A 25309-nucleotide genomic window follows, 5' to 3' on the forward strand; every position below is an offset into this window, starting at 1 on the left:
TGGCAAGTGCGAGGCTGCACAGAGCCAGGGTTGGAAGCCAGGCAGTCTGGTCTGGCCCGAGTGCCTGGGCAGACACCAGCGGGTGGCCCCGGCCAGCCTGGCTGGCCTCCCCTCCACCATTCCCTTTCCTGGGCTATTTGACAGACACCTCCACCCCTGCTCTCAACCCCCACAGCTCCTTCAGCAGAAATCCATTCAAGTTCATTTTGGCATAAAGGTTTTTGGTATTAAAACTTCCCGAATGAAAAAAATCTAATATTGTGTTGATATGTGATATTTAACCAAAGCCTAACTATGGAAAATCAAATCTTGAGATCATGGAGGGAATACTGCCTTTAAGTAAAGTACACCCTTGTTCAGAAACTCTTAAGAATTATAACAAATTTTTAAAATCTCTCAAGTTAGGATGATTTTTTTTATTTACAAAACAGGTTGATTCTTTTGTTTACAAAAATTACAAAAAAAATACTTTTAAAAAATAGAACTAGCTTCTCAGCCTCTTGGGAACTATTTTTAAGCAACCAAGGAGTCAGATGGATCTTTTCATTTTAAGAGGTGTAAAGCGACATTTATCAAGGCTTCATGTCTTCCCCCAAGTCACGGCTCTGCACTGTCTCTGGCGGAAAGGGCTCCCGTCAGGCCAGCGTCTGCAGAAGCAGGATCTTCTCGTTGATGCAGAACCTGTGCAGCACCACCATCAAGTTTTCTCCACAGCGGGACACCTGGCGCTCCATGGCCAGGCGGAAATCCTCCTTCACGCCCTTGGTGATGCCCCGAGTGACCGTGTGGTGCCTGAGGGCAGCAACAGGGAAACAGACGGACACCATGGTTACCCCGGTTTCACAGGTCAGGGTCTCTGGGGTAGGAGTAAAGCCTACCTCAAATCTAAGTACAAGTAAGACATTTTAAAAAGAAAGGAAAGCCCTAACCAAACCCCCCCCTTTGCCCATTCCTTCTCAGACAGACTTAAAACTAGAGACATCTTTCCCACTCAAGAAAATTATATTTTAAAGATCTAAATGTTCGGTAAAATGTCACCTGCTTTGCTTCTGAACTCCTGTAGCTTTGAAACTGTGCATCTCTATGCTGACTTGTGCACAGTTCAGTTACTCTGGGCCAGCTGGGTCCAGTCCACACTGCAGAAGCAGCAGCAGGAGGAGGAAACCAAAGTGGGTCTGCCACCAGACCCAGCGTAGCACCGGGCCCCTCGGGCTGGTGCTCCGTGACAGGCTTGGAAAGGCTCAGGGACTGCACAGGCCACTGGGTTACCAGCACATCTCTGTCCCCATGCTGCCAGAACAGGACAGCTCCTCTAAGTGCTGAGCCCAGCCAGGCTAGGTCTGCTGGAGAAGCAGCAGGACCAGAGGCTCCTAAGACCTTAGTCTGGCACAGGTGGGAGAGAGAAGCACAGTCACTGAAAACAGTCAATGGCCTGCAAAAGCCACCTGGAGACCAGATCTGGGCCACGTGCTCAGGAGACCTGCATGTTGGTGGGAGGGTTGATGGGAGCACAAGCAAGGTCTCCACCTATACTCTTCAGGCTGTGCTTTAGAGAGGGAAACCACACAGGAAAGCCCAGGAAACTGAAGACACCAAAAGGAAGAACGGAAAGGAAAAATCTAGCAAAATTCAATGGGTTCAATGAAAAGGAAAGGAGTTTTAACACTAGTTCAGTAATTTGGTGGATTTAGACAAATAAAAGCCACCTCCACTCCCAACCCCCTACTGCCTCATGTCCCTCAGACGTAGTAACAGGGATAAAAATTAGATTTTTATGTGCTTGATTCAGCAGCACATATACTAAAATTAGATACTTCTGTATTGGCCAAAATAAAACTGTTGAAACTTAAAACTTGTATTATCATATAAAATAAGTACAACAAAGTCATAGAGTTGCAGTGCAAGAGAAGAAAAACACCAGCTTTGTTAGACCAGTAACAACATTACTGGACACGCTACAGTGCCCAGGAACTACGCAAACAGCAGTGCCGTGGAGAAAACACGCAGTTCTTGGTGGCCATTTCTAGTCAAGTCTGGCTGGTTCACTTGGTAATTAGGACACAGTGTCAGTGAGTCCGAGGCCATGAGTCCCACTGGGAACAGACACAGGCCTTTTTAGGCTGTCCTGAGATACTGCATTTCTGGGAGCCAGACTGCAACCCAAACTGAAGCCTACTCTCTGACCAACCGAAAGCTGGTATTTGTAGACAATAAAGGACATTGATGGTGCAAAGCAAACTCTCTTAATACTAGTAAAAATATAATAAACTATATCCTGCTGATCATGGTTCAATGGTATTATTTCCATATATAAAGAGCAGCACAACTGAATCATATTTCTATCAGAGCCTCTATCCCTCTGGTAAATTTGGATGAAGGAGAGAATTAGCTTTTGTGGTTTAACAACAGGATAAACCAGCTAATAAACGTGACATTCCAGCCTACCAAATATTTTCAACTCACAAAGGTAATGTCTGAAAAATCAGTGTCGATGACAGGCAAGTACTGTGAGCTAAGGCCTGTTGAGACGAAAATCTTAACACTGGTCACGTGTGTAAAAATTTAAGAGTGAACATTTACTTAAAATAAGCTTCAGCACCCTTCAATGTTTATAACCGTATGCCTCACGTTTTCTCAAAAGAGACAGTTCAGTGCCTAGAGTGCACTCAATCTGACACAGTTTTATATAACTTTCATTTTTTTCCAGATCCATAATGATTTTTAAATTGAACACAAAAACACTGGCAACTTATGGAAAAAAAATAAGAAATGTTACAATATTACAACCAGATGGTTTGCCAAGGAATGCAGAACAAATTAAAAAATAAAGAAAGCATGAAAAAGAGCACTGAGGAACAAAGAGCTGAAACCATGGGCAGTAAACATGTTGACAAAACAGCACACTATATGAGCAGGTGTTTTTCCACTTGGTACCTGTCAGCAGTCTGTATGCTGGGCTGAAGCACAGGTAAGAATTCCTGCTGCAGTAACCCCATGGGAGGGCTAGTAGGCCTTTAAAAAACAGCAAACGGCAGCATTCAAACACCCACACCGACTCACCCTGCACTGCAAAAACAACACTCCAGAGAAAATGCACAGGACGGGAAGCAGACTATACAGAAACCCTTTCACCGCCAAGGCCCCTGGCCGCAGCTCGCAATAGGCCGCTGCAGGGGCCCGTCCACAGGCATCTTGGTTCCTGGTCCCCACGCTCAGCCCACTGGAGATTTGGCATAAAAAGCAACCACCGAGGAAGGGGAGGATGAGATGCAACTGAATGGCAGTGGGGAGGGGTGAACGTTTGAGAAGACGCGTTTTCAAGTCCAGCCTCCTTCACTCCACTCTTCTCGCGCCCACGCCAATCCTAGAAATAAACCTGGTGACTTGTTACCGTCCTTGACCGGACTGCAGCCCCAAATTGAAGAGGCCCTTGCAAGAGGACTAGAGGGGCTGGCAACGTTTTTGATAAAGGTTAAGTTTGAATTTCAAAAAATTGAGAAAAGGAAAAATGGGGGGGGGGGGGGGGAAGGAGCCTGGGACCCATGGCTTTGCAGAATTCTGTAACAACAAAGATTTAGTACATTAGCTGAGTGATCTCCTCATAGAATATTATTATCCACCCTATTCAGAGTATGCACAGGACACCGTTTCCCATTTCATCCAGTCTAATGCAACTAAGATACTGCAAATATCAGCACAGAAATTTTTCTCTACTTTAAAATACATAAGAGCAAAGTGTCTATGTAACGAATAAAGTGCTTATCCCTCCTGTGGGGCAGGCCCCAGGTGCCCCAGTGTTCGTACTGTACCTGCTCGCATCCCAGATGCCACAACTAGGGCGGACTCACAACCTTACCCAAGGGGAGGGGCTGTACACTGCGCACAACATCTCTGCCACTCAGCTGCAGGGGCCACCCACAAGGTCTGCAATGGCTTCAGAGGATTTGTTTGCAACCCAAGGGAAAAGGAATATAGATAGTTTTACTCAAGAGTTCATCGTACCTCAGTTGGCAAGAGTGCTCTGGCTTATGCAGCTCGCTTCTCCCGCTGGAGGTTAGGCATAAGTAATTGGAAATGCAGGCTTCAAATGAACTTTGAGACTCACACAGTGAAGACGGGGCAAATTCCTACAAGGTCAGCTCACTAAGTAATAATCCCTATTCCTGCTTTCTAACAGGTTTCCTACAAAGTTTAATGGTCTAGAAATTAAGGATTATCTTGACCAAGGTGGGGAGCATGGAATTATCTCCCAAAAGCTTGCAAATGCATGCCGTGTATCCCTGCCTTATCCTAAACCTTTACAGTATTACGTGGGTGTCCAAACCTTGTCTTAGGGGTTGTCTGCTGTACCTGTCACTGTTTAGCTCAGTAAAAACTGGCTAAAAAGGAAAGGTTCAGTATAATAAACTCTGAGATTCAACTGGTGATTTTTTGGCAATCCATTCTCTCCCACTTCCACAAACAGTTAAGCATTATCTAAGCAAAGTGAGAATCATCTGTAGGTTTAATCCTATGTAAATGGAGTTGGTTCTACTAAGGCTGTCTTTATAGTATGATAGTTTGTATGATGAGTGTTAATGGGAATTAACTAAAAAGCTATGCTTGTATACCCAGCCTCAAACCTAGAAAAGAAATCACAACATGAGAGGGGTTACGTAGGCTCCTATGTCAAAAAGGAATCTTCATTCTCAAACACTGTTAAGAATATTCTGAACCCCGCAATTATTTTCCCAGTTTGTATTCGGTCTTTGGAAAGTAAATGGAGATGGGAAGATGAGCGTGTCTAGTCCATCTTGCTGAAGCAACTGAATACATAAAAGTCTCGTGTTTAAAAAATAAATAAATAAGCGTTTGTTCTTTTATTTTAAATGTTTAGAATACTAATAACATTTATAAGATGAAGGACAAGAACCCCATGTAATCTTCCCATTGTTTAGACTGGATTCCACAAGATCCTACTATTGAGAGCACATGTCTGCTACGCACCAAATTACTGAGGTTACAGAAATCCAGGATGAACATCTCTGACCTCCCGCTCTTGACATTTCTAAGTCTACGAAGATTGGACAAGCAGTGGATATTTTTCTGTCAATGACTGAAAACTCGTTCATGTCACAAGTGAGGGAGAAAGGAAAACGTTTTCGGCCTAAGCGACACTTCCTTCTCCCTCTGGGTCAGTCTCCTGCAGTGACTCTAACGCTGACTTAAGACACGCTGACTATGCAGGGCGCAAAGGAGGAAGTATGAATATCACACTATGCGTGGCCTTTAAAGCACAGAGGATATATCATCCAAACTACAATGAGGATTGAAGGAGAGAAGCAAGATTTATGAACTATTTAAAAATCATCCATGGTCACTGACTTCCTCCAGGTGTGGGAGGGCATGCCTGAGACCAAGCACCCACCATCATTTCTAGGGCAGGTGTGTTCTTGGAGGCTGTAGACTGGGCTATTTTCCTTTGTGCTATATAAGCAATGAGGACTGCTTAGGTGGGCTTCAGTTCAATACTGAGATCCAAGTACAGTTTAGAAATAAAGACTATAGTTTTCCCAATGAACTGTCCTAATCTGGTATTTCAATTAGGCATAGCTTTTCTTTCCCCCCCCCCAAATGATTGTTTCTTTTATTGTAACTTTATTTAATGTTTTAATTTATCTTTATTGTTGACAGTATTATAGATGCTCCCCCCCTCCAATGAAGCATGGCTTAATTAAAAGCACTCTATGTCTAATCAGACATTTATAGGCTCAGTCTGTAAATTTTGGAAAGGAAAAGATATCATGAATGAGACTTGTTTAGTGAAAAAGTTTCAAAAGTGACAGAAACACCCCAATTTAAATAATGTTTGATTAGAAATGTCGTGAAGGAAACGCCAAGCCTTTCAAAAGGTACTAGAATCAAATCTGCTCTTAAAAACAGAGACCAGGTTTGGATTCCTTTCTATTAAGCTTTTGAAAGGTAGAGAAATTTACATATTTCCTACAAGCACACAAAAGGTGAGCAGTTAGCATGGGGGAGCAAAAGACAGTCTGCTTACTTGATCAGCATTCCTTGGTTGGGTAGTAATTCCAGATGGATTTTCCCACCTTCCTGAGTTCTTAAGTAGGCAAATTCCTCCAGCATGTCAATATCTGTAGGCCAGATTCAGGTTAACCACGTGCAAAAACAGGACGCCCCATCTCTCGGATGAGGAAACAGCCTTGTAGTGACTGAGGAACTAACATCCCACTAACAGCTGTGGAGTCAGTACTGGAACCCAAGTCCGTCTCATTCCGAAGCTAATGATTCTTATACCAACCAAACTACCTCACAAAGATAAACATGTTTTTCACAGAGATGACAATCTAACATTCTATATGATTTACAAGAGCAAACTCTTCTGTTTTCTTAATAAGAAATGACAGAGGAGTTGGGCGTTTATATCCCCCCAAAAGGTAAGAACTATTGCTCTAGGCACTTGGACAAGGGTATTAGAATCCTCGCAATTAAAAATAATGCCTTGAGATAAGCAATAAAATAGAAACACCAAACTGATGCATAACCCTCCATTAAAAGTGGTCTTTCCCTAACAGTATGAAATACACCACTTATCACTGAAAGCGACTGTTCGGTAGGGCAGCATCTTTGGTGAGCACTCAGCATCAGCTGTGACAACTACCGGTGTACGGTGCAGACCTCCAACACTTGATCCCAAGGGATGGCCAGTGCCCCAGGAGGCCCTCTTCTGAGATGAAGGCCAATGAGCTATTATATTCTACGGCAAACCAGCCACTCTGGGCCTGTCAGGAACCTACAGGCTGTTGCTTCAGGCATCTTGGGAACCTCCCCAGAAGTTGCTAGAAATGGAAAATGGAACAGAGTTGTTGACGTGCCTGATTCCTTACATGGCCTCTTCGAAGCCTCCTGTGGCTTTCATAAGACCAATGGCCACTGTCCCACTTGTGAACCCCATTCCTTCTCTTTTCCCCTCAATAGTGAAAACCACTATTTCTACCCAGAATGGTCCGTTCATTTTTGTAACATGTATTCATTAAAAAATAATAATAAATCAGAATTTCTTATGCTTAAACAAGAAAAAGGATACTTGTAACATAATTGAAAAAATTCTCATATTGGAAATTTCCTTGTTGGCAAATCTTATTGACAGCTTTCAAGAAAAGATTCTCTCCCCGCGGCCACTCCTGCTGAAGCAATACGATCACATGTCCCAGAGCCATGTCATCCCTGCTGTCCGTGAAAGCTCTGAGCTGCAAGACAAGGATTTATGCAGACACAGAAGGAAAAGGAAATCACGGGGCAATCTAAAATACAATAAATACCACTTCCTTAAAAAAATGCTATTTGAAAATGCATGATCAAGGTCATCCGAGTAAGAAGGGAACAAAGCAGAAAACAAATCTGCCCTGCAAACACCGCACAACTGTCTACTCAGGAGGGGGTCCTCAGAGAAGCCTCGGCGCCCCCGCCACCACGCTGTGTGAGTGGTGGCTGGCAGTGTGTTTACATGGGCACCGTGATGGGACCTGGACACGCATGGTGGGCCCAAAGCTTTGAATCTGGGAACAAGGGCAACAGAAAGCTGAGTGGTCTGTACAATGGAGAGAAGAACTGGGGGGATTTCTTTTAAGGAGACAGTCAGGGGAGGAGGTGGACAAGAAGCCCTCTAGGAAGAGAAGGGATTGAAGCATGGACTTGGGGAGAAAGAAAGGCAGCGAGCAACACAGGAGTAAACAGCTGCGTGAACTGGAGAAACTGGCAAAGGACTTTTTGGTATAAATGAACAGCTATTCCTAAAATCACACTTTCAGTTGTTTCTGTCGCCCCAAGTGATTCTGATGACGAGTTAAGTTTGGCATAACTACTCTAACGTGAGACCCAATATTGTTGTTCTCTTGCTCATAAACCTGTCTAAGACTCCACAGAGCCTGCAGCTGAGGGACTGGTGTTCCTCCAAGCCCTTAACCTTTCCCAACTCTGCTGGGCCTTTGCTGGTTTTTCATCCTTATGCCTAAAATACTTTCACCCACCTTATGATGATAAATTCACCAGCCCTCTATGAACCCAACATTTATAATCCCTTCTTCTGTAGCTAAAATATTCTGAACTGCTTATTAACTCTATTTACTAAACACTGTTATAGGCAAGGTTATTTGCCTATTTGTTCCACTCTTATCTATAAACTTCTCAAGGATGGGGATCACTTCCTACTCATCTTTGCCTAGTACAGTCAATGCCCACGTGCTTTCCTCACCACACCAACCTGCACTTGCAAAGAAGTAAACTAACATTCATAATCAAGGTTCTCGAGTCATTCAGAGTCATCAGAACAATATTCCAAATTAAATTCCTTTCACACAAAATGAACTTTCCCACAAGTCAACTTTCAGCTTACCTTAAAACAAGCTAACATTAAATGCAGGCAGTACGGCATGATAGCCTTGCTGGTACAAGGCAAAAGCTTCAGGTCCGAACCTAACAAGAGCCCACAATATGCTTGTTACTATCAAACAAAACAGCTTTGAAAAGCAAATGTTTAAGATGCTTTCCGAAAAAAAATAAAAATAAGCAACAGTCACATGATTTTACAAATAGTTAAACCACAATTATGTTCAGTGGAGGTAAAATTGGTTTTTGAATGGTCTCTGAATTCCATTTATCAATCTTCTTTCCTAAACTTGCTGAATCTACAGATACATTGGGGATAATTGGTACGCTAACAATAGTGAGTCTTTTGATCTACAAATATGACTTTTTAAAAATTGATCTTAGAGAAAGAAAGGGAGGGAGGAAGCGAGAGGGAGAAGGCGAGGGGGGAAGAGAAAGAGACAGACATTGATATGAGAGAGAAACATTGATCGACTGCCTCCCAGACACATTCTGAAAGGAGAATCGAACCAGAAACCTGGGTATGTGCCCTGACCAAAATCGAACCCGCCACCTTTCAGTGTACGAGACGATGCTCCAACCAACTGAGCCAAATCAGCCAGGGCTACAAACATGATTTTGGTACATCTTTCATTAAATTTATCCCTAAGTATTCTATGTTTTTTGATGGTATTCTATTTGGAGATTACTTAGGCTTTTCTATGTAGCCAAATATGTAGCTGTAAATAAAGGCAGTATTTTTCAACCTTTATGCCTTTATCTCTTCTACTTGCCTACTGTCTTGAATGAAGTGGTGAGAGCAGACACCCTTCTACTGTTGCTGATCTTGGGTAGCATTCAATATTTCATAGTAAAGTATGACAGTGGGGAAATTTCCTGCTATTTCTAGTTTGCTAAGATTTTAAAAATCAAAAATAATAAATGCAGCTATAATCGGATTCTGCCTATTAAGACAAGCATATGGTTTTTCTCTCTTCATCTGCTAATGTGGTGAATTACAGTTATTTTTGAATGTTAAACAGCTTTTGCATTCTCCGTATACTCGGTCATTTGTATTACCCTTCTTATATATTTGCTATATTTGATTGCTACTATTTGGTTAAGGATCTTGGCATCTATGTCCAGGATGGGTACTGGGCTTTAATGTTCTTTTCTTGTGTTGCTCTTGTTCGGTTTTGTTATCAGAGTTATGTTGGCCTTAAAAACTGAATTGAAAAGTATTCCCTCTTCCTCTATTTTTTCAAAGAGTGCAGGTAGGATTGGTATTTCTTCCCAAATGCTTGGTAGAATTCACCAGTGAAGCCATCTGGACCTGGAATTTTCTCTGCTTTGATAGATATAGGACATTCAGATTTTCCATTTCATTTTGTGTCTATTTTGGTAAGCTGTGTTTTTAGGGGATTTTTCCATTTCATCTAGATTGCTGAATTTATTGGCATAATGTTATTCATAACTTATTCTCCTTTTTAAAAAAGTTTTTCACTGTTGACAGTACTACAGGTGTCTCTCATTTTCTCCCTTTTTGCCCTCCCATAACTTACTCTTCTAATGTCCTTGACTTCAGTGGGCTCTGTAGTGACATTCCCTCTTTCACTCCTGATATTGGTAATTAGTGTTCACTTTCTTCCTGATCAGTCTTGTTAGGGGTTTATCAAGTTTACTAATTCTTTTCAGAAAACCAATTGTTGGCTTTATTAATTTTCTCTATTTCATTGATTTCTGCTCATACTGTTATTTCCTGTCTTCAACTTTCTTTGGGTTTAATGTGTTCAACTTTTTCGGACTTTTAAAGTGAAAATTTAGATCAGTGACAGTGAATCTTTCTTCCTTTCTTATATAAGCATTACAACTAAATATCTGTAGTTTTCAAGCAACGTGCAACTTGAAGTGCAGCTCAAAATAGCCCAAGAGATATATGTACGAGATACTTCCCTAACCGTCTACATGTTTTCCTAAAATTGGTAAAGGAAGGAAAAGGAGTTCAGAATTGAAGTGATAACAAACTCAAGAAATAAAGAGAATTTGGAAGAAAGAGACTATCAGAGCCAAGAAAAAGCTTGAAGAGGGATTAACTTTTTATACACTTTGTCAAGCCCTGAAGATCACACAGTATAATCTTATAAGGAATTACAAAAATTTCCCAGCCTTGGGTCCTAAAGCTATTTTTACAATAAAAATAAAACTTGTCACTGTACCTTTTCTAAATTTGGGCTTTATTTTTGAAGGTTCTTCCTGTGATTTGCCTCCATCTTGAATGGGGAGCACCATGTAGCACATCAAATCCAGGATTTTTTCACATGTCATCTAAGGAAGATAAGGAGAAGGAGCTAATGTGACATTTTCTGAAACTGAAAGCAAATCGACACTAAACTATCTGCACACAATGGGACGTGTGCACACAGAGGTCTGTGGCAGTGCCTCGGAATTCTTTAAGTGGCCATTACTGTTTGCTCAACATGCAGATAAAGTAACAGTAAGATGAAATCTATGTACTAGACCTTTGAGGAAATAATAACTCATCCTCTGCTGTTAAAAAAGACACATACACACAAAAACTTACAAAGTCATCAAGTACTAATCAAACTACCAAGGTGTTAAACAGCATAGTGGCACTCAAAAGAGGTATGTCCCTGTCTTTAAAACATTTACTAACTCACTGAATAGAAAAATTAACAAAATAGGGCATATAGTATGAACTGAATTCAAACATTTATTGAGTATTGCAGCCATGCAAACTACTGCGATAAGCACTGTGAGAGAGATCCAAGGTAAAGAGCACTGCCCCCACCCTGGGTAGGAGGGGCTCACAACCATGCAGGGAACATCTGTTCCTGCCACCCCCCATGAGGTATCGTCATTGTGAAAGAGAGGGACTCTGAGGTTTGGACAAGCTAATATAAGTCCTCATTTCCCACTTAGTAAAAGCCCCTTCTGTTCAGTACATCAGTACTGATTCCACTCTGAAGGGATTTCAGGCAAGAAAGTAAAAAAGAAAAAGAAAACAAAACGAAAAAGATCATCCTCCAACAAAATGGAATAATAATAAAGCACCGAAGCCCAATTTCAGGGAAGCTATAAGAAAGAGAAAATTAAGAAAAACAAAATTACCATGATTTTCCAGCAGATTAGGTAATAAATCTGGGCAGAAAGACCAAATTTCAAAGTGAACATGCACAGAATTAAAAAGCCACTCAGGGAAAAGGAGGAAGCCCAGGGTAGCTGAGTGCGCCTGAGGGTCCGCGCAAGGTATACAGTACTCACTCTGTACTCTCCCAGGGCAAAGTGGCAAGTGGCGAGCTGGATGAGCGCCCTCTGATGCTCCAAGGTTCCCTGTCCTGTGATCTGAGGCTGAGGAAGTGAGCCCTGGAGAGCTGCTAAATGATGCAGGCTGGCTATTGCCTTTTTATATTGACCCTTAGAAAGATGCAGCAGAAAGAAGGGAGAAAACACTGCCATTAAGAAAGAAATGTCTTGAGTTAACTAAGCAACCAGCAAGTAACTACAAATAAGGTACCTTTGCTTGATCATCCACGGAGGAACTAGGAGGCTTAGTAAGTCTTTCTCGCCTTAATTCTTAAGACTAAACAAAATAATACAAGCCCTTAGATAAAGTACATTTAGAATATACCATTTCTCCATCAGTACTTTACTACTAATGCCACTTCTTTTATGAAGGATGGAAGCAGCAACCTGTCCATTTCAACAACAGAGGCTGGAAGCTCCCCATCCCATTAGTGGATTATCTGTTCTCCCCATTCGAGGTATAAGCAGCTCAGGACAGCAGAGCAAGGCAGAGAGACTCCACCAAAGAGGGGGAAGGGGAGAAGTATCCATCCTTTATTGAAAAGCAAAAATCTTACTTTTACAAAGGAATGGACTGGACATACCAAAAGTAACACAGAAGTTGCAGCCTTGCCATCTTGGAGTTATTATGAGATGAAAGTGGACCACAATTCCCCCGCCACTAAGACAGAACATCTGTCTTCGGAGCGCGGACTAATAGTCCACAGAGGGACACACACAGCCTGCAAGCTGAGGGCTCACAACATTCATCCTGTACAGGCACGGGTGCTTAAAGTCTACATGACTCTACCTGATAGATGATCATATCAGTGAGGAAGATTCTTAACCAGAGCCAAGTATCCGTCTTCCATGCCAAACAAATTCTTGTAAATTCTGAATGAGAATCCAAAGCAAATTTAAAATATGTAACAGAATCAGAAAACAAAACTAATGCCCGGCCGCCATGACTCAGCGGTTGAACATTGACCTAGGATCCAGGAGATCGCAGTTCGAGTCCCAGTCAGGACACGTGCCCAGGCTTCAGGCTCAATACCCAACAGGGGGCGTGCAGGAGGCAGCCAACCAATGACTCTCTCATTGATTTTTCTCTCCCTCTCCCTTCCTTTCTCTGAAATCAATAAGAATATATTTTTAAAAACCCCACAAAAAACAAAACTAACAAACCCAGCAAAAGAGAACAACAGTCAGGGAGACAAATAAAGAAACTCTAACTTTAGAGTTGATTTCTAAAACAATGGTCTATAACGTCAAATAGATAGTAAAGTTAGAACATAATACTTATCAGTAATATACAAGCATATTTTTATTAGGCCCCAACATTCACTGAACATGTACCATGTGCCAAGAACTGTTCAAAATGCTTTTCACATATTACCTTGTTTATCTTTTAAATTACTTTGCTTTATCCCAAAAAAGGTCACTTTATTTTTACCCAGTTACCATACATACTAGGCGACACTGAGTTTTACTCATTTTAAAAAAAGACAACTTGTAGCTAAAGGAAAAGTCACATACATGTTCATAATTCTAGATGTAACAGGAGAAACAGAATGATGCTCTATTTACTTAGAAAATACGGCCAAGGGCTCTGTATGGGCATGTGACAGGAGCAGGCCAGGGCATGAATGCCCACTGGCTAAAAGGAAGTAATGGGCCTAGACTCCAAAGGACAGTAAACACAAGCTGGTTAGCAAACTGCTGGTCACTTCTAAGAAATGTTGACATACTTAATAGTTTAATAGTACTCAGATAAAACACCCTAGTTTTATCTCTATACTTAGAAGAGGTTTTCAGGTAGCAGAGTTAATGCAGATGAAAAACAGCATTACCTTTTGTGTTCTTAGTTAGATGTGGCTTAAGGAAAATACAAAGCAATAAGACAGGACAATTAGAAGCACAAAACAAACCAACCCAGGAAGAAGAAAGGCTGGCAATACAAATTTTAGAAGACCTCAAACTCTCCCTTTACTTCACCCCCACCCTGACTATAACGCACTCTCAGGGCAGAAGCTAAGGAGTAACGGTTATTGAGCATTAATAACTGAGCAGGTATCTTACTCAAAATAATCCTAAAATATGTGTAAACTACTGTAATCAACCTAATTAGCCATAAATGATTTGACATTTCAAGTAGAATAATTTTTTTAGCATAATGACTTTATATAAAAAATTAAACAGCACTAATACAACAAGCATATTCTTACCCTTGTCAAGGAATTCTAGGGAGTAGAGCAACTCCCAGCTCTCCCTGGCCAACTTAAAGCTTTCTAACACTTCAATCGAGTTAGTAAGTTCTGCTTTATTGATGACAATGTGACGATTCCTTCCTTTTGCTGAACAGTCCTCATCGTCTGAACTCTGCTTAGAGAATGTAAAGAACACGATTAATTTAAAGTTATAAATATAGTTATATGCTGAAACACCATTATCTTTATTGCTGCAAATTCTAGTTATTATATGGATTTTATTTTTTTCTATTTTAATTTTTTAAAATTTGTTTTTGTTGATGTCAGAGAGAGGGAGAGACAGAGAAACATCAATGAGGGCGAGTCATTGACTGGCTGCCTCCTGCACGCCTCCTGCTGGGGACTGAGCCTGCAACCTGGGCATGTGCCCTGACGGGGAATTGAGCTTCAATCTCCTGGATCCTAGGTCGATGCTCAACTGCTGAGCCATGCCTGCCAGGCTATTATATGGATTTTATATCAAAAGATAATGTGTGTATAATTAATTTTTTTAATTTAACAATTTAGCTTTAAAAATTAAAATAAATTTTTTACCTTTTTACTCTCACACATTCAAGTTTTACTTTTGTTTTCTTAAAAAAATTTTATTGGTTTTAAAGAGAGGAATGGGGGGAGAGAGAGAGAGAGAGAGGGAAATAGATTTGTTGTTCCACCTATTTATGCATCATTGGTTGATTCTTGTATGTGCCCTGACCGGGGATCAAACCCACAAACTTGGTGTATCAAGTCAATGCTATAACCAACTGAGCTAGCCAGCTAGGGCCAAAGTTTATGTTTTTCTGATGGTAAATTCTAAGCTTCTGTTAGCTCCAGAGTAAAGTCATGGAGTTAAAACTTCCAATAATTTAAAAACATACCAATGTTGTAGAAGCCAAAAATTACATTTTTACAGAGATACAGCTTAAGTAGTGTCTGTTTTGTAGTTTACTTTCCTTTCAACATGTGACATTATTTAGTTTGCTTCCACATAATAGTTTGTCATGCAGTGGAATAAAATTAAAACCTGAGTCCTCTAAAAATAAATCAGTTAAAAAGGTATAAATAACTTACACCAAGGTTTCTCAACCTTGGCACTACTGGCCTTTTGGGCTGGATAATTCTTTGTTGGGGGGGGTTTTCCTGTGCATTGTAGAATGTCTAGCAGTTAACCCTGCCCTCTACTCACTAAATACTAATAGCACCCTTCCCTACCCAGCTATGACCACCAAAAATGTCCTCAGATACTGCCAAATGTCCCTAGGGGACAAAATCACCTCTACTTGAGAACCACTGATTTATACAGTAATCACATTTTATAATAATTAGAAGACCTAAGCTTTTTCAATTTAGCTCCATGGCCATATTTTACAAAGATTAATTTTTCGTAAGCCATAAACACACAACCTGTTAATAATCATACTGGAAAGGATTACCATGGGCTTTTCTCTTCCTTCCGCCAGTTTCCTCTTTTTATGTATGTGTTTATTACGATCAATTTCTACATCACCATACACGTTTGATACATCTTCCAGGAGGACCAGTGGGACTTGGCTCGGAGCATTAGGACCTGCAGGTGGGGAAAACACCAATACTTAAAAACTCAGCAGAAAAAGAACACTTACTATCAGGTGGAAGTTTACGCAGCTTTCATGTGAAAATATAGGTCACTAAAAAATATGTTCAGTGTTACCCCAATCAGAAAAGCAAACCAGTATATATGTATAGAAAAAAAGACAGTACAAATATACACCAAATTGTTAACAGAGGTTCTCCCCTCAGTGGTGGATTACAAATGAAAGTTCCTTGTTCGTATTTGTTCTCATGTATCTACAAATCTTTTACAATAATCATGAACCATAAAATTACCAAAAAACATAAGGCTACAAAGTTACATGTACATTATGGTTACAAATTCCAAACAAATCTAATATTTGAAAACACTATAAGGCAATACACAAAAATGAGAGCTGTGTTATACTGGGAGAATTATGGGAGATTTTGCACTTGTATTTTTCACATTTTCTAGGATTTATGTGCATATATATTATTTTAAAAATCAGCCTATTGCATAGTCTTTATGAAATCACCTCAATATTTTGCTACATCTGTTGCTTTTTCAAAATAGAGGCATTCAATATCTGTATTTCACAGTACCACTAAACCTTTGATATAGAAATTTTTAATGAAAATGTACTTACATAAAAACCAACAATAACTTTAAAAAAAACCCACTGGCATCACCCCACAATTATCTGGACCCAGGAACAATGTTAAGGTAAACATTTTCATCTTCCTCACTACCCCGCCAAGGCCAGCATTTTGGGACACTCTAAAATTCTTAAACCAACCTTGGAAGAGAGATGGCTGTATGCTGTTGACATACTGGAATGCATTCTTAAAGAAGACCAACATAGTGGAATAAACCACTTGGTTTTTGTATTTTGCATGAGCTTCGTTATCAAAATTGTTCATGTATCTGCAGAGATCCTTCATTCTATGCAAAATATCACCATAGCTTCTGAAAGATGAAGAATGATAAAACTTACTTAATTATAGAGAAATGCTCCAGTAGAACCATTACATTTACCAAATGTAGCCTTAGGCAGGTAAAACTATTCTTTATTGTCTGCATATAGATGCAAATTCTCCTTCTGAATTAGAGCAGTGATCAGACCAAGATTTTATGACACAAACATGCCAAGTAGCTTCTCTTTCCTCTGAACATCAAGGAGTGCTTCAAACTCAGCATTATCTTAAGAGTTCCTATTTCTGTTGGGAATCTTTTAATAAAGTGATAAACTACCCTCTTTTGCATAAATACTGGGTGTTATAGAATCTGCCCAAAGAGAAGTGTACCTATATACTAGATGCTTGGGGAAAAAAGTGTTTTTGTTTCTTAGGCTCTGGAGATTATGCTGTCAAAGATTTGGTAGGTAATTCTAGAAATGAACAGGTTTTTTACCGTCTTCCTTTATCCATCTGCCATTCACATCTCATTCCAACAACATTCAAAATCTTAAACAACCTCTCCCAAGGGTCCACAATCTGGGACGATTTTTCAGTCAGTCCTTCTATTATGTACTTCTGAGAGCTACGTTTGCTAGGCGACATTAAGTCAGATGTTTCTTGGGCACCTGAGATGTGAGAAAAGAAACAGCCTGCAGTTAACGTTACTACTTAACTATTTATGTGGTACTCGATAGAGGAAAAAGTCTAACTCCTTACTCAAAAAGCTAGAGCACAGAATCTCAACATGATATGCATTTTGTTCAAGGACCCACGACTGGCCACTGGGATAGTAGGAAATGACTTCTGAGCTGTATACATGTATAAAGCTCAGTGTACGAATGTTACAGTTCAGCAAGTTGGCTCTTTCAATGAAGGGGTAACATTAGTTCCAGAAAAGTGTCATCTCTTAACTGCAGTAATTTTTTTCTAGAAACCATCTTTTAAAAACACTGTGAAACTGGTATGTATCCAGAGGAGAATATTCAGAATGATGAGAGGTTTCTGACTTTGCAATTTTACTAAAGTCTGTCTGAACAAAATTGTAGGACATTCCCACTTACCTTGATGCTGACTCTCTATCTGAGTAGACCTAGTGACATAATTGATATAAAATTCAGCTGCTTTGTTCAAGTACTTGTATAATAAATTGGCAGGCAATCGAACGTCATGGTTGTTAATTATTAGCGGAAGGACATCACAAACTGTTGACCAGGAAAAATAAGGAAAAAAACGATTAAGTTGTCTGTCTATCCTAGGGTTCTGGCAAAAACAAGATTTATTTTCGAGTTCACTTAATGCAGTGCCTAAAATGTATAGGGGAAAAAAACTCTCATGGCACATTTATTTGAAAACTGCAGCGTGGAAGCACACCAGTGAGTGAAGTCAGCGAGCAAACACGGGCAGATTCTACACTGTTCTTATACTGGGTGATAACTCCAATGTTTATTATCATGCTTCGTACTTAAGTATACAGTCACACATATTCTTTTGGAGATACCAAGTATTACATAATAAAAACAATGGCCTGATCTCTGAAATGATCCTTACCCCTGCATATTCTACTTACCATAAGGAATTACTACAAAATACAATTTTTCTTACCAAATAGTTTTCTAAAGCAGTTAACAGGCGATTCTTGTTCCTCCATAGTCTCAGCTTCCAGTAGTGCCTCCCCCAGCCCAACCTGTTTCAAAATACATTTAGTCATTTAACTGTGTTAGTTTAAGACATCAGAATTACAGGAACAGGGTATTTTTTTATTTACCACATAGTTTGTATATTCAAGTTTCCCCAAGAAACAAATATTCTCATTTTAAAGACTAGAAATCAAAAGAACATCAGCAACACAGCACAGAAGGGAACCCCAAATTCACCTGGCAGACCCATTGTCTAGGTTATTTTCCTCTGAACTGGTAATATAAAAATGCTAACAAAACATGTAAGAAACTTAAAGGATGCATAGGAACTAGAGTTAGAATGATTACAGAAATGTAGAGATTTTTCTAAGAAATGTGGGAACTAATTTTATTATCTACATCAAGACGTGTTATACAGATGAAACTCTCTCAACAGTTGTCTGGAGTAGCCAGTCATACAGCCTGGGCGAGGCTGGACAGAACTGTTGGAGTTTTAAGGCCACCTTTCCATTACTGATGCTCCAGCATAGTAGAAAGTCAGCTTATCAAAATCCACCAAGATGTCTGCAGTATCTTCCTTGTGACCACTTAGGATGCACAAAGTTGGGGTGGGACAATGTGAAAGATTACACAACAAAGAAGGTTTAGTCGGAGTAATGAAGAGGGAGTGTACTGGGTTGAACAGTGTCCTCCCAAAATTAATGTCCACCCAGAACTTCAGGATGTGATCTTATACAGATTTTACCTTATAAAAAAGTAAGCTCTTTGTAGATACAATTAGTTAAGATGAGGTCATACTGGATTAGGGTAGGACCCAAAGCCAATGACCTTATCAGAAGGCCACGTAAAGACACAGGGACACAGACACACAGGAAAGCAGGCCATGTGACAAGCAGGCAGAAATTGGAATGATGTAGCTGTAAGCCAAATAATGACAAAGATTGCCGGTGACCACCAAAAGCTAGGAAGCATTAATGACTTGAACCCTAACTCTCCCACTTACTAGCTATGGGAAGTTACTAACATATTTAAGATTCAGTTTCCTCATCTGTAAAGTGGGTACTACCTACCTCAAGGGGTCTGTGGAGAACAGAAGGAGATTCCTAACACTTCCCAATGCCTTCCAGTAGTACCCAGTTATTATGGATATAAGAAAAGGGCATGAACACAGGCAAAAAAGTGTCCATAGGGCAAAAGCACATGGAAAGCATGTCTGTTAAGAATATAAACTATGAAAACAAACAAACAAAAAAAGAATATAAACTATGGCTCTGATTAAAATTCAAACACATTGTTGAATACAATGAAGTAAGATTATCTTTTAAAAACTTTATAGACTGCAAATAAAGTTTCCATTGGAAATTCATAGTTAGATGACAGCAACATCCTTTTAGCTTTACTGACAAAGATTCCTTGATTTAAGTTCAACCTTTTTTATTTTTTTAAATATATCTTTATTGGTTTCAGAGAGAGGAAGGGAGAGGAGAAGAGAGAGAGAGAAACATCAATGATGAGAGTCACTGATCGGCTGCCTCCTGCACGCCCCCGACTGGGGATCAAGCCACAACCCAGGCACGTGCCCTGACCAGGAATCGAACCCAGATTGCCTGGATCCTAGCACAATGCTCAATCACTGAGCCACACCCGGCTGGGCTAAGTTCAATCTTATCCTGTGTATATATGGCTCCTAACCATATGGGTGAATCTGGTGATGAATTTTATTTTCTCTTAAGAAAAAGCAAAGGATCGAATCTTACCCCATGTTGCACCACTGTTTCAGGGAAGCGTCTCAAAAGTAGAAGCAACATTTCTGATCGTTCCAATGTGTTGAAGCATTGTTCCGTAACCTTAAGTAACATTTCACACTGGACCCGACCGGGAAGAGTTTCAAATAAACCTGTACACAATACATTACATTTTAAAAAGTTCCTTTCAGAAAGAACACTGAGGCAAAAGTAGAAGTAAGACATTTTTATATACAGAACAATAAATACTATATGAAGAATCACTGTTGTTGGGCTTTGACTACAACCTGGCAGGCTTTTGAGTTAGATAGTACTGGGAACAAGATATTTGCCAAATGACCATAAAAACCTTTTTGGGATCCAGAAGACAAGAATGGTATGTGTGAAGGGTCATAACAGTGCTTTTTGCTGGCTGAGATAAAGAACATGCACTTATTTAAGTGGAAACGACCTAAACCATCTACTTTCTTTTTTATCCAGAATTTGAAATCTTTGGCTATAGCAACCACACAGAAAGTTCATAAATGATGAAAAGCTTCCCTACTGTTTTGTGGAGATCTGCCTAATCTACAGATGCTTTCTAATTGCCGTTAAACCTGTTAAAAATATATTCACTTCCCCGGGCTAACTGACAAGTCCACATCCTTTAAGGAAGCTTACAGGACTCTAAGCAAATGCTTCAAGTACCAAGTGACATCATTTGTACAGACTTCTGTTGCCAAGAATAAAACATACATACGGGTACCAATACTACAGATGTGACTTTTCTGTGAAATTACTATATTTAACTTGGTATTTCAGAAATGGAAATTTATTCGTCGTTATAACTCCATTCTTACTTCTTAAAAATTGGGTTTGTTTATCCTGTGAATCGTTCCTTAATGCTGATGTAATAATGCTGATTTCTCTCCATACCACCGGCTGATCTGGGAAATTCACAAACCTAGTTTTAAAATGAATGCATTAAATTAAAATGTCAGATTTTTATATAGTATACAACAAAGAAAAGAACATTAGCATTTGGATAAAAACACATTGTTTGTTATTTCAAGTGAATACACAGATGTACCAAAAGAAACCAAAATACAGATATAAAAATAAAAAGTAATTTTAAAATATGAGGGTACCCACAAAAGTTTTTAGAGATTTTTATACGTGAAAAGATAAGTTATCATGTGTAAAGTACTTCTAAATATCAACAAGAAAAAAACAGTACCCAAAGAAAAACTAGGCAAAGGGAAACCACAGAAAAAATACAAACAGCCAAAGAGAACATTCGAAAATATACTGTTTTATTAGTAATGTAATGGAGACAATTATTTAAAAATAGCAAAATACCAGTTTCTTCTATCACACTGGCAAAAATTTAAATCTGAAAGAAAGTCAGATAATATCCATTGTTGGCAAAGGTATGGGAAAATGGGCACTCATACACCATTAGTGGAAATGTAAATTGGAATAGTATTTTTTTGGAGAGTAATGTGACAGTGTACCAAAATTTAAAACGTGCATACCTTTCACTACGAAAATCCATGTATAATCTGTCCTGCAGAGAATACCAACATATGCGTACAAAAGTGCCTACTGACACTGTAATTTCAAATAATTGGAAACTACCAATACAAGAGTGGCTATGAAATGCTATGCAGATGTGAAGAATGAGGTAGATCTCTACCTACTCACGTGGAAAGGGATCTATTACAGTGGGTGAAGTAAGCAAGCTGCGGAATAATCAGTATGATCTCGTTTTTGTAATCCCCCCCAAACCTATTATATGCCTTGTGTGTATGTGTATTATACACACAGACAAAGCTTAACTCTGGTTGAATTTAGGGGGGGGCTTTCACTTTTTATTCTGTATACTTCAGGACTGTTTCAACTTTTACGTAGAGCATGTATTATTTCCAAACGAAAATAAAATCTTGGACAGCACAGTTTAACAAGAAACTTAAGACTTCTCTGCAGAAGGCATGCCAGCGATGAACGGAGGGCCTAGACTCAAGTCTAGGTAAGCCTCAGGCAAAAGGGACATGGATGAACTTGAAGCTCTTCCCCCAGTGCCCACGTCACAGACAGAAACAAAAACCTCAGGACAGACCCAGGGCAGGAGGAGCTGAAGTCCAGGGTCCCCACTCACATGTCGTACAGCAGCCTCCCCGCGGTGGCCGTCCGCTCAGCGTTCCGCTCGATGGTGTACATCTCATACTGCAACACAGGGCAGACCCCGGGTCACGCCCTCCGCCCGGGCTGCGGGAAGCTCACCGCCTCCACGGGGCGCGCCCCGCCCCGCCCCGCCCCCGCTGCGGGAGGGTGAGCCCGAGAGCCAGCGATCACCGGGTGACACCGGGCCACAGGGCTCGGGACTGAGACCTCAGGCTCACTTACAAGCCCTGGGCACCCGGGATTAGTGGAATAATGTTTCAAAAGCAGCAGGCGCTGAACAAACGGCTGCCATTGCGATGAATGAAGCACCGAAGGGCCTTTCCCCGTGGCGTCGAGGCGCCGTCCCCGCGCACGCGGCGCCGCACCGCACGCCACGCCTCCCAGACCCGACCTCCGGCGGGCTCGCCGCGTCTCCAGGTGCCGGCCCCGCTCGGGGCAGGGCCCGGGAAAGGTGTGGGAGGACGGGGCGGGGAGGAGGGCGCCAGAAGCGGGAAAAGGAGAGGGCGGGGCGCGCCGGGCCGGAGGCGGCCAGCCCCGGGCGGCCGGCGCAGCGAGCGGCTCGCACCTCCCCAGGCGGCTGCGCGGGGCCTGCCCTCACCTGGATGTTGAAGTCGGCGGGGTAGAGGCTGCGGGCCGTGATCAGCCACGCCTTGGCTGCCCACAGGTCCTGCTGCACCAGCTCCCGGGCTCGCTGCACCAGGAACTCGCAGTCACCCTGGGCCGACATGGCCCACGAGGTGTCTGGCCGGCGGCCTGAAGGGGCCAAACCTTCCGGCTTCGGGGACGCCGCCACCGCCGCTGCCGCCGCCGCCGGGGAGGCTACTGCGCATGTCTGGGGTCGCCCGGATGCCGGCGGAGTGGATCGGGAAGACCTTTCCGGGTTTTGTGAGCAGCCGCCGCCTGTGGGCTCTCGGTTCCCGCCCAGCCCCTTCCTTCTCTGCAGAGCTAGTGTTTTTTGTACCGATTCTTCCAGGTCACTTCCAAAATCTGGAGAAGTGGAGTTTTTCACCCTGGTCAAGCCAGAGAGCATGCGCGGGAGCCTGCAGTCGCTAGGCTACGTTTCCCGGTGCTCCCGGCTTCCCCGCGCGCGGCAGGTTTCGGAAGGCGCCCGGAGACCGGCGGTCCCGGGTGGCGGGCGGGCGGCCCCTGGGTTTCCCCGAGGCTTGGTTCCCGCGACCAGGCTGGGGAGAAGTTTGAGAGGAAAAAGCAGAGGGCGGTCCGGGAGGCGGCGGGAAGGATCCCCGCGGGCCCGGGCCGGGTGGAAGCACCGGCCTCTGGGTCCCTGCCCCGGAGTCGGTTTAGCGGTAAAGGCTGGGCGCCGGGGACGGTGCTCGGCGCGGACGGGACTGTGACGCCAGCCTCTGGCCTGGCGCCTTTTACCGAGCCTAAGTGTGTCCACGTTTTATTGTTGCGCCTTCATTCGCTGGTTTTTTCAGCAGGCATTTATTGAGCGGTCGCTGTCATTGGTGCTTAAAAAAAGCTTTGCTACATCCTGTGGGAGCTACAGAGGGATGGCCCTTGTCCCAGCTGCCCCAGCAAAGGATCTGCAATGCTGTGGACGTGTGACGTACAGAAGAATATGCCATTTTAAGTATCTCCTCCGACCAGAATCAATGTCATTCTCTCAAAAACTCCAGATTTGTTTTCCGCTGGAGGGAAGGGAAACGAAATCATCTCCGCGCTCCCTGGAGGCCGCAGTTCTAGAGCCAGAGGAAGGAGTATTTGCCCCATAGGAAGACTGTACCCGAGGGTGGGCTCCGAATAGTTCATCAGAGTTTTCAACTCAAGTTCTGTACACAAAATTTTCAGCAAATTCTATTTACCACTGATAACTTCATTTAAAATTAGGAGCTTAAGGACTCAACTGATTTGTCTGTCAAAAAAAAGAAAAAAATTACTATGTACTTATATACATGAAAATTATAAATATTTTAAATAAATGTGAATGTATACCATTACTATGTATGGTTATATGTAAAGTATAATATAGATTTACTATTTATAATAATTTATAAATCTTAAAAGTTAGTGTTGAGTTAGTGTGCTATTTATTTATTTGTGTTAGTGCATTAGTTTTAGAAACAAAAAGGGCAGCCACAAAGCAACACACAATGTAAAGTGCCAGTTCCATCAAATCATTAATGTCCAAGCTCTTTTGTGTTATTTTACTTATTGTTCTGTTCTAAAAATGGTAACATTCAATATCTTCCCCTTTACTCAAAACTTTAAAATTTTATTTTGTCTCATTGGTATCCTCAGAGGCATCTTTAGGTAGGATTCACTGCATTTACCTCAGTCATTCTGTGATATAGCAACTGTATTAGCACTCGAGGAAGCATTATGGCTCCAAAGGTGCTAATGTTCTCTGATTATGTACAGGAATAGCCTAATTTTGTGATCCTTTGTAGGCTAGGAAAGCCCAGTGATAAAATTTTTTTTGGCTTTGTAGAAAAGAAGGTAGCAAATTGAACTTAACAGATCAGGATAACTTTTCTCTTATAAAGGGAAGGTCATAAAAACAGATTATAGTCTTAAATATTTTTTCATTATTTTATTGATTTTAATGTGCAAAGTTTATGTGGGATTTTCAAATGGCAAAACAACTGATTTGATCATTAATCTTTATGTTTGGAATTACCAAAACAAAAAACAAAACCGTACATTTGCCCCTGAATCTTTAGTTCTCTAGTGTTCTATTAGATAACAATTGTAAATTACATTTTTAAGTCCAGGGACTAAATCAGGGAACTCTGGATGTATTTTAGATCCCAATCAGTTGAGATTGCCTCTGTCTTTTTGCGCAAATACAATATAAGATTTGTGGCTATTTTCTACCCAACTTTTTTGTTTTTTCAAGTCAGCATCAGTTTTTATTTGCCAACTTCTTTTCAGCTGCTGTAGATACACCAAAGCACTCCTGCTCCTCCAGGTTGTGGTCCTATAAGCAAGAACATCCATGAATTTGTCAGTACAACAGCTTCTTCCTCAAGACCTCTGATACTGTGAAGAATCTGAGATGCCTGGCTCTTGTCCCTGACTTAGAAGTTGTCATCTGGAGCCCTTGAGCCAGGTGCTCAGATTCTCAGTGAGGATTCAAGATTATGGCAAGGAGGCCAAAAGATATAAATTCGTTTGGTGTAGTACCTTCCTTCTGTACTTGAGATGCCAGTAAGACACATTCGAGGATAAATGTTTAGCTGTAGATCGTTCCCAATTTGGGGACTTGCCTGATCCGGCTCATGTTCTTCATAATAACTTCTAAGAGATGTAAGATGCCCAGCATCCAACCTCAAGTTTCTTGAACTCAGCTCAGTGATTTATATTAAATGCTATGTTGGTT

At 41.3% G+C, this 25309-nt stretch overlaps 1 protein-coding gene across 2 annotated transcripts; it reads right to left on the minus strand.

The window, feature by feature from the left end:
• Nucleotides 1–373: 373 nt before the first annotated feature.
• Nucleotides 374–22714, minus strand: INTS10 (integrator complex subunit 10). Of its 2 annotated transcripts, XM_087814200.1 has the most exons (18): nucleotides 22568–22714; nucleotides 21944–22011; nucleotides 20646–20749; nucleotides 19819–19958; nucleotides 18027–18108; nucleotides 17486–17626; nucleotides 16879–17050; nucleotides 16265–16434; nucleotides 15350–15483; nucleotides 13896–14049; nucleotides 12482–12564; nucleotides 11650–11802; nucleotides 10584–10692; nucleotides 8396–8475; nucleotides 7088–7250; nucleotides 6041–6134; nucleotides 2935–3012; nucleotides 374–792 (listed from the first exon to the last, which is right to left on the minus strand). In XM_087814200.1, exons 1-18 carry the CDS (start codon nucleotides 22694–22696, stop codon nucleotides 636–638), a joined length of 2211 nt encoding a protein of 736 aa, XP_087670326.1. In that variant the 5' UTR covers nucleotides 22697–22714; the 3' UTR covers nucleotides 374–635. The 2 variants fall into 2 exon arrangements, with proteins under 2 accessions (XP_087670326.1, XP_087670327.1); XM_087814201.1 differs by lacking the exon at nucleotides 2935–3012 and having other exon boundaries at nucleotides 22568–22713.
• Nucleotides 22715–25309: the final 2595 nt, after the last annotated feature.

This window comes from Miniopterus natalensis, chromosome 2 (assembly GCF_054644295.1).
Source record: "Miniopterus natalensis isolate mMinNat1 chromosome 2, mMinNat1.hap1, whole genome shotgun sequence".
NCBI lineage: Eukaryota > Metazoa > Chordata > Mammalia > Chiroptera > Miniopteridae > Miniopterus > Miniopterus natalensis.

What these genes read in the sequence shown, in the direction of transcription:
- INTS10 (XM_087814200.1), bottom strand. Translation starts at nt 22,696, where the DNA reads ATGTCGGCCCAGGGTGACTGCGAGTTCCTGGTGCAGCGAGCCCGGGAG. An exon ending in AAACAGTGGTGCAACATGGG is followed by an intron (nt 18,109 to 19,818) that starts GTAAGATTCGAT and finishes ATTTTGAAACAG; the next exon opens with GTTGGGCTGGGGGAGGCACT. An exon ending in CAGATGGATAAAGGAAGACG is followed by an intron (nt 16,435 to 16,878) that starts GTAAAAAACCTG and finishes TTCATCTTTCAG; the next exon opens with AAGCTATGGTGATATTTTGC.